The sequence below is a fragment of the Tauraco erythrolophus genome, chromosome 25 (assembly GCF_009769465.1).
Source record: "Tauraco erythrolophus isolate bTauEry1 chromosome 25, bTauEry1.pri, whole genome shotgun sequence".
Classification (NCBI taxonomy): Eukaryota; Metazoa; Chordata; class Aves; order Musophagiformes; family Musophagidae; genus Tauraco; species Tauraco erythrolophus.
Genome location: NC_141489.1, coordinates 5,057,713 through 5,066,856, shown reverse-complemented (window position 1 = coordinate 5,066,856; position 9,144 = coordinate 5,057,713). Strand labels below are relative to the sequence as shown.

Below are 9,144 nucleotides of genomic sequence, written 5' to 3'. Positions count from 1 at the left end.
GGACCGCGTGCCAAATTTCTAATGTTTTCATCACCGTTAACGAGCAATTATTAGTGGAGCCCGGCCAGACGAGACGCTGTTCCCATGCCCCCGCTTCGCCACCAGCGAATTAAACCAGCCCAAGATTAAAATTCAAAACTTCTTTCCATCAGGAGTTTAATCCCATCGAGGCAGGTTCTTCCAGGATCGTCATGAGATACAAAATCCTGCGAGTAGGTAACGGCGCCGTTACGGATGGGGAAGAGCAGACTGCAGCCCTACACCCTCTCGAAGACCCTTATGGGAAGAGGGTGCCTTCGCCAACCAGCACCCTGAGGTCAGGCTCCTTCAGTGCCGAGTTTTAAAGGTGGCAGGGAAAATATTTACTGATTACTCAGAGCTTATATAACCTGCTGGAAATCCTTGTGCTGGGGGTTTGGCAGAAGTAAATCACGAGGATGACAAACTAACAACCTCCCTCCTCTAAATTATCTACTGAAGCTGCAAATTATAACCCTTTCCTGTGACCAAACTTATTTCTTTCCTCTTGCAGAAAGCCCCGGAGCATCCCCCAGCGTATGCCAGGGAGATGTGAGACGTTCCTGAAACCGGGGAGCCACATTTTCCTGACGTGTCTGCCCCAGTCAAGAGGACGGACACACACTTCAGTGGCCAGGAGCTCATTTGTTGTGGCAGCAGGGTCCCAGCAAGCCGTGCCAAGTGGTTTTTTTCACCTTACAGGCTCATTCCAGGGGGAAAAAAAACAGCTTGTTAAGGAAAAACAGCGGAGAAAGACTTTCTGCCTATAGCAAGAAAATAATTAAGAGCCCAAGAGAGGGTTAAAAATCCCTTTGAAGAGGAGATGTGGGAAAAAACTCACTCTTGCAGTGACCTGTCCAGGTCCTCGGCGGTGGCCGTCCCCAGGTCGGAGTCGCAGGAGAGCGGCTCCTCGCTCCGCTCGGGACTGCGGGCGCCGGGAGCCGGGAGGAGGCTGTCGGAGCCCAGGCTGGAGGAGAGCTGGGACGAGCTCGTGGTGTTAAGGCTCAGCGAGGATGACGTGAGCTTGGGTTTGCTGCTGGCTTTGCTGATGGGTAGAACGGAGGGTTGAATCTCGATCTCATCCGACCCGGATGATTGAGAGATGGAACCCAGCGATGCTTTTCTGCGGGGTTCGGATGTCGAGGACGTGAGGGGCTCCAGCAGCTCTGAAACAGGACACAGACCCGACAGGGACAGAGGGGTGACAGTCCACTCGTTCAACACCGCTGATTTATAGGAGAGCTCGAAAGTTAAGGACGTCAAGCCCTGCAAGTAGCTAAGGAGAAACTCGCACTCTTCGGCATCCAAGAGCAGAGCGGTCGCTTGGTAGTATTCCAGCAGCCGGGACTTCTCCTGCAGCAGCAGCTTCAAGTAACACTCCACGAGGCCGTCGTTCAAAGCCAGCCTCAGCCAGGCTCGGCAGCGGCCGACGTCCGTGTTGATAAAAATGAGTTGTTCCAGCTCTGAGACAGTATTTCTGGGGAAAAAGAGGAAAAGAACAGATGAGGATGTGAGCAGCTCTGTTTGCGGTCCGTCATGGGGTGCAGGAGGGGCACATTCTCCATCAGGAACTGCCCAACCTGCTCTGCTGCGGGGAGTTTAGGAGTTGGGTCAAAAAAAGCTGTGGAAAAATCTCTTTCCCCTGTAGAAAAAAGAGCTCCTGAACTCCCCAAAGCTAAATAAATTGGTAGCAACCCCAGGCACCCCTGGGGTGCCTCTAGGCCCTCCTCCTCTCTCTAGCTGGAGACATCTCCCACGCATTGCTCGCCCTGGACCATGGAAGCAGAGCGGGAAATTCCTGCTGTCCCTGTGTGGTGGTGGCACACGCTCTGCTTGGACACTCCTTGGTGACAGCCGTGTGTCTAAACTCTAGCTGCAAATTTAAAATCAGCCAAAACGCAGCGAAAAGTGCTGTGGCAGCCGAAAAAAACCCAGACTGGGTCAGGTTGAGCTCCTCGAGCAATCTCAGCCTCCTGATTTCAACCATTCTTTCCTAAAATCCAGCAGCGACCCCACACTCCCTAATCCTCCCCGGCCCCAGCTCACGTCGGTGCTGCGAATGCTACAAAAACCAGAGCAAAAGTTTTGTAAGATTTTTTTTGTTGTTTTTTTTAAATCTGTCTTTTGAGAAAGAAGAGAAAAACCCTTCAAAGGGCACAAAAATATCCCCCGTAGCACGTGGAAGAGCTATTTTTATCCGCCCTTTCATAATTTAAGAGTTGTTGATGGAGTTGGATGAGGCTTTCAAAACTATTTGCGTGTGGGTTGTTATTTAGCGCGGGAGGACTCTGCTTAGGGAGTGGCTCAGAAAAAAAACAGTAAATAATGAGTTACCCAGGTGAGACCTCAAAGCTCACACATCAGGTCAGTGATGTTCATCCCAGCTGGGACACGGCGAAACGGAGGCTCACCATGCCCAGGTCAAGAGAGAGACCAGACCCTCGCCCCGTGCATGCCGTAACCCACCGCTGCGGTATGGCAGTGCGGTCACCCGGGTCCCACTGGGCACACCGAGTCCCCATATACAGCCTGGCACCCAAAAATAAAGAAGAAAAGGGGTGTGCCCTAAGCTGGCAGCAGAGTTTCATTCCTTACGTGTTTGGGGACATCAGTTCACACCTGAATGGCGCTTTACAACCTTGCGGATGCTGAGAGGGGCCACGCTGAGTGCCCAGCCCTGCATCGCTTGGCATCACTGGCACGCTTTGCTCTCCTACCTGCATCTCCCAGCAGTCCCGGGCAGCCCCCTGAGCCACCCCGTGAGAGCATCTCTCCCTCCGACTGAAGGGACTGAGCACATGGGATGGGGTAGACACGTATCTTTCCATCAAGCCACCCTCCTGTTCACCGTTCCCTGAATTTTGGCTTTTGCACCAAAGAGAGGTGATAAAAATGTGCGTGCAAATGCCCTTCTGCAGGGCTGGGCACTCACCGATGGGTGATGCTCTTCAGCAGACCCCAGAACACCGGCTGGGGAAGCGGTCCCCGACCTCCTGCTTTCTTTCCTTTCCCCCCACTCTCCATCTTTATGTGCTTCGCCTTCAGCCCGTGCACGAAGATGGCTTCCAGGGCGCTGCAGAGGGTGTTGGCGTTCCCATCGTCACTGGTTACGACGGCGTCCGAGGTCACGTACTGCTTCTGCAACGCCTTGATGGCGTTCACCAGTTGCTTCTTGATCAGCTGCAGGGCAGGAGGTAGAATCAGAGACTGGTTTGGGTTGGAAGAGACCTCAAAGATCATCTAGTTCCAACTCCCCTGCCATGGGGTTCCAACTCCCCTGCCATGGTATGCGCTTGTGTTACTGAAAACATAAGTCTCAGGAAAGATTTAACATAAAAGGGCTCGAAACCTGCAAGATTTGTGCAGAGCAAAGCACCACGTGGCTCCAGGTCGGGAGCACCGCGACCGCTGAACTGGGACTCACGCTCTTGGCATTACAGTTCATCTGGCTTTTTTTTTTTTTTTTTTAAAAATGAGTAATTTATGCCATTTTAGCTGCTGTTCCAGTGCCCAGCTGGGGTTGCCTTTACAGCACGCAGCGCTTCCTCTGCAGACACCACATTGCTGAAGAGGATGGGGTAAAAAAATGAAGAGGCTCTTTCCAGGCACTTTGTTTGGGGGAAACGCAGGGATTAAATAAGCAAGGGCGATAACGGAGACACTCGAAGGAGGTAACCCATAATAAGGGCTGCAATTCCACTTGAACTCGTGCAGATCAGCCCAAGCAGCATGTGACGCGCTAACCAGTCCCGCCAGCAGAAATCAAAGCCATCGATCTCGCTCCCAGCAGCTCGTCTGTGCTGATTAACCCACGGGCGTTGCTGGGCCCCCCCTCAAAGAGATGCTTTTGGAAGGACAGGTTGGATTTAGCTGCTGCCTTCAGAGAGCCTCGGTGGGCTTTGAAGTGGGAATATGGGAATTTTACCTTCCAGCAGCTTTGTTTCCCTCTTTATCACACCAGAGTTGAAAAGAGGCAAGTTCAGTGAATTGAACGATTCCACGCCGGTGGAGAGGAGGGATTTTTCGAAGCGAGCCGAGCCCGGATGTCTCAATCAACCTCATTTAAAATGAAAGTTGTGCTTCCCAGCAGGCGTTTGGCAAACGCTGTGAATTCAGCTGGGACTCCAGCAAAAAAATTCACGTTTCGGCATCAATCACGCGGCGTTCGACGCCGACCGGCACCAGCTGCTGTGACGGGGTGATTTTGACTCGAGCCTGGGTCGGCTGCACAAACCCCTATTAAATTTCCAGCCCGGGATATTTTTTTTTCAGCATCCAAATAAGATTTCCAGCAGCTGTAGCTGAAGGACAACAGCCAGGGGGAACAGGCACCTTCTCCCTGCCCGTATCAGGGGACGCCCCTTGCAGCAGGAGCTGCTTTCCAGCTGCCCTGTGGATCTGCTAACACAAGCAACCTGCCTGCAAGCAGCAACCGTGGGCTAACAGGATTAAAGAGCGCAAATGATTTTATCTGGCATGCATGAATTAATTCTGCTGTGGGATGAATTAAACACCCGGGATGAACCGCTGGGTTTGAACTCCGCTCGTTAAACGTGTTTAGACTCCCAAAGCTGGGTAAAGAAAGCCCAAATACACAGAGAAGCAAAGCTCCTTCACCCAGGTATCAGGGCTGAGCACCTTCCCCTGCCCCACGATGGGTCTTGTCACAAGGGGCAAAGCCCAGGGTAGAGCCTGGTGTGATTTAACTCAGGGCCACCCTCTTTGCTTTAACCCCCCACCATCAGACAAACCACCAAGGATCCTCTCTGCTGGAAAGCTGGAGCCACCCTTTGCATATATAAACCATCCCAGTCCCAGCTGGCAGCACCGACTGTGTCCCCGCCACTAACTGGAGTTGCACCGGGGAGTAACTGGAGCTATCTGGGGAGCACTGGGGTGTCTTGCTCACCTGTACGGCTTCCTTGGGGTCATCGTGGCTCGAATGCATCTCAGCTGCTGCCGCTCTCCACGCCGGGCGCCGCCTTCACATGTCACCTTTGGGAGGAGGAGGAAGAGGAGCACGTCTGAGCACCCTTTGGGTTTACATCTAACTCCCCGCGCCAAGGGCACCCGGGCGTTTCGCAAGCGCTCACGGCCAGACCGCCGCCGCGTCCGAGCCGGGACGGAGCCACGGCCACGTGGAAACATGCCACGCTTGCCTGGGACCAGAAGAGTTTCAGGCAAAACAGAGCATGGCCAAGAGACCAAGAGGGACTAATTAACCCTTGCAAGGGGGAGTAATTAACCCTTGCAAGCTGCCCACAGACAGCCCCAAACGTGGGTGAGACGCTGGGCTGGTCACGCCAGCAGCGAGGCAGGCACGGCTCGGGACTGCTTCCCTACTGTTTCTCCATCACCTGCAACGCCCAGGTACCAGCAAGGACATCAAAACACAGACATTTAGCAAGCCAGCCAGAACGACGGCACCCAAAAACCACGCGAATGGCATCAAGGTGGCCCAGACAGAGCCTGGATGGAGGTGACAGCAGCTCATCCCTCCCGTACTCGCCGGAGGAGCGATGCTGCTGCCGAACCCGGCTGGGACAGACCCTTCGGAGGTGCCCGGGCGCTTGCCCCGATGGCACAGAGCTGCCTGGGAAGCCGGGAAGGAAGGGTGCTGGTTCTCCACCAGGTTTCCAGTCGCTCCATTCAGAGGCAGACGAACCCCAGGATCTCATGGGGTCATGGATGGCAGGGCGGCTCTGCTGCAGCGGGCTTTGGTGGGAGAGAGAAAAACCAGTGCGCTACGGAAAACGCCAGCAAAACCAGAGCTGAGGAGGCAGCGGCAGCTTCGCTGGGGTCATCTGCAACCACAGGGCGTCTGCAGGCAACAAGGGACCTTTGGCTTCTGACTTTTGGCTTCCTGCCCTGTTCTTCGGAGCCGTCTGCCGAAACCAGGCTGTGCCTGGAGGCTCTGCGAGCGAAGTGCGCGGCTGTCAGCGAGGTGCCCGTCGCACGGCTGCAGCATCCCAGCTCAGATGCACTGTGCCCTGGCGCTGAAAAGGGTCCGAGAGCTGCTCCAGCACCAGCTATGGCTGTAAAGCTTTCTCAGGATGCCAGAGGCTGGAGAAGAAATTTATTCCCTTCAGTTGGAAGCACTTGCCATCCAGGTGGAGAAGGACAGAGCCCAGCAGGTGGCCCAAATCCAGAGCAGCCCAAATCTGGAGCAGCCCGAATCCAGAGCATCCTAGACGTGGAGCAGCCCAAATCCAGAGCATCCCAGATGTGCAGTAGCTCAAATACGGAGCATCCCAGATCCAGAGCAGCCCAGACCTGGAGCAGCCCGAATCCAGAGCATCCCAGACCCTAAGCAGCCTGAATCCAGAGCATCCCAGACCTGGAGCAGCCTGAATCCAGAGCATCCCAGACCTGGAGCAGCCCAAATCCAGAGCATCCCAGACCCTGAGCAGCCCAAATCCAGAGCATCCCAGATGCAGAGCAGCCTGAATTCAGAGCATCCCAGACCTGGAGCAGCCTGAATTCAGAGCATCCCAGACCCTGAGCAGCCCGAATCCAGAGCATCCCAGACCTGGAGCACCCTGTGCACACACACGAATCCTGCTCACAGCAGCAGGTGGAGAGCTCTTGGGGGACAAACCCCAGACCGATTCTCGGTGTTTCCAGAGTTCATGGACAGTTTTGCAGAAAAGGAAACTGTTTTCGCCATGACTTGTCACAAGATTTCCTCTCCTTGGGTTGCAACACAGAAACGGGGAGCGCAGTGATTGCAGGAACGTTAACCTCTGGCTCAGAGGCTCGAGGTGCTGCTGGGGGTTTTTGGGGGGAGTGAGGGGACATCAAGGTGACAGCAGTGGTCGACAGGACCACAGAGAGTCATGCCCACCTCTGCCCTCCACACGGGAGGTTCAGGCAGCATCGGGCTCCTCGGGGCTGGCCAGATTCTGCCCCTTTCCCTGTCACCTCCTGCGAACACCACGCAAACAAGCAACGCATCCCACCCAAGACAAATCCAAGGTGCAAGAGCTGGTGGCAGAGACCCAAGGGTGGGAGAAGCAAACCATGGGGCACAGGGTGGCATTTCTCATGCCTGGAGAGGCAGCGTGGGTGTTTCAGTGCCAGGACTGCACCCAGTGTCCGTGCTCTCGGTGTCGGTCCCCAGCCAGTGGCAGGGGAGGAGGTGACAGCAGTGTTTCCGCAAAGACCTTGTCCAGATTTTCCTAAGTCAGTGGTATTTCCCCCAAAACACACGCTCCTTCGCCAGCATCACCTCCCGCAGCGTCTGTAGGTGAGATGTCGAGGAGCACACGGGACTCTCCACTCCCACCACGACCAGTCCAACCAGTTTGTCCCAGTGCTGTGAATCCACACGGCATCGCTTCTGTTGGGACAGCATTTTCCTGAATAACGAGTGCAACGAACCAGCTCTGAGGCGGGTTTCACCTAACACGAGTCTTCGGTGAGATGGGGAAATGGGCAGCCCTGGCACTGGGCTAGCCGGCTCTGGAAGGAACCAGAGGGCACTGGAGCACTTCCAGGAGGATCCTGGAAATCCCTGGCTGTACTTTGTGATCTTGAAAGGATAAGAGACAGGACGGATGGGCAAACGCAGAGACAAGCACATCTACAGCAGAAGAAAAACCACATCGTTTCCCAGCAGTCACCACCCCGGAGGCTACGTTAGCAGAGCACAACAGCTCGAGCAAAATAAAGAAAATAAAACAAGCAAGAAATAAAACCAGGCAGCGAGCTGGCACCGTTAAACCCACCGAGGAGGAGAGGGGCCGGAGCAAGAGCAAAGCTGTTTATTTACCCGACTGCTGCAGACCAGCCAGATTCTTCGGGAAGGGCTCGTTCCAATCCCGCCTTGTGCCAGGAGAAGCAGAGACCCCGTCCCAGAGCTCGGCTCTTCGGTCTCCCAACACGCGCCGCTCCCCCAGTTATAAATAAACAGCAGGTCACCGCTCACGACTGGAAAACAACAGCCCGAGACCACGGCGTGAAGCGGTGACTCAAGGCCGGGACGCGGAGCCAGTCATTTTCCAAGCACGAGTGCCGTGCCAGTCACCCTCCGCCCCTGGGAAAGGCCTTTGATGGGACGATGGGGCCGAGGGCCGGCGTTGGCACAGCCCTCTCCTCCTACACAGCTTCTGCCTTGCACCCAGCGCCCATGCACACCCGGCCACGCTTAGAACACGAGCTGATCCCAAGCAGGAGCAGCCCAGGAGCAGGAAAGCCAGCTGGCACGGCCAGGGGCTGGGCTTGTCACAGGATAAAAACCCTCGGAATAATTCCGCAAGGGTTCGGGCAGGGTTAGAGCCCAAGCCCAGCTGGCAGCAGCAGGACCTGATGGGCCGACTTCAGCTCCTCTGCGCCCAGAGAGGCACCATTGTGATTCCCACCGGCGTCGGGGAAGGGATGAGGACCAACATGCCACCCTCTTCCCTACGGAAACGTCCCCCTTGCCGTTGACACACCTGATGGAGAAGCGTCGCTGCCAAGGAACCCCTCCAACTTCTGCCCCCGTGGCACTGAGCAGGATGCCCAGGAGCGGCCGAAGCACCCGCCGAGCTTCCAGTGCCGCCCTCGGTGGCAAAAATCCTTCTGAAACGCTCAAACCCAAGAATTTCTTTCCGCCTGTTGTCTACTCCTGTCCCAGCCTGCAACGTGCCGGAGCGGCAGGTAAAGCCGAGGGGGATTTTCCCGGATTTTCGCAGGGGCGAAGCGAGTTGCGAAGCCCCCGGTGCGTCGCAGCGAGACGTGTCCGTGTTTATTCTCCCGATTTTTGCGTCGGTTTGGATTCCCGGGGCTGGAGTTTGCCGGCTGGGTCGGTGGCCATCTGACACGGCAGGCAGCTCGCATCCCTCGACGGGTGGCAACTGGGGGATACTGGGAATAAAGCGACAAGAAATCAGCTCTTGAAACTCCGCTTTTTCGGCTGGACACGAGCACGACCCAGAGCTCACTCGCAGCCGCTCGTTTTAAGTGAGAAAATGTCATTTTTAGAGAACGTAACGCACGATAAATCCGAGAAAGCCGCACGGACCCCGCGCGTGCCGGGATCTCCGCGTGCAGCTCCTCCGGGTGCGCGAGGGTGCACAGGGCCAAACGGGTGGAGAGGTTCGGGGTGTCAGCGCCGGAGGGAGGGGGTCGAGGACCAGACACCAG

At 55.8% G+C, this 9,144-nt stretch overlaps 1 protein-coding gene across 1 annotated transcript; it reads right to left on the bottom strand.

Moving 5' to 3' along the window:
- Positions 1 to 855: 855 nt before the first annotated feature.
- Positions 856 to 8,470, bottom strand: PLEKHM1 (pleckstrin homology and RUN domain containing M1). Its single transcript, XM_086626332.1, has 5 exons — positions 8,454 to 8,470; positions 7,790 to 7,947; positions 4,928 to 5,013; positions 2,951 to 3,198; positions 856 to 1,495 (listed from the first exon to the last, which is right to left on the bottom strand). The coding sequence occupies exons 3-5, from the start codon at positions 4,964 to 4,966 to the stop codon at positions 856 to 858; spliced, it is 927 nt and encodes a 308-aa protein (XP_086482458.1). The 5' UTR covers positions 4,967 to 5,013; positions 7,790 to 7,947; positions 8,454 to 8,470.
- Positions 8,471 to 9,144: the final 674 nt, after the last annotated feature.

Excerpts from the sequence above, each read along its gene's own strand:
- PLEKHM1 (XM_086626332.1), bottom strand. The coding sequence starts at position 4,966 with ATGCATTCGAGCCACGATGACCCCAAGGAAGCCGTACAG. Across the intron at positions 3,199-4,927 it reads ACCCCAAGGAAGCCGTACAG|CTGATCAAGAAGCAACTGGT; the intron begins GTGAGCAAGACA and ends CCTGCCCTGCAG. Across the intron at positions 1,496-2,950 it reads CTGAAGAGCATCACCCATCG|AAATACTGTCTCAGAGCTGG; the intron begins GTGAGTGCCCAG and ends CTTTTTCCCCAG.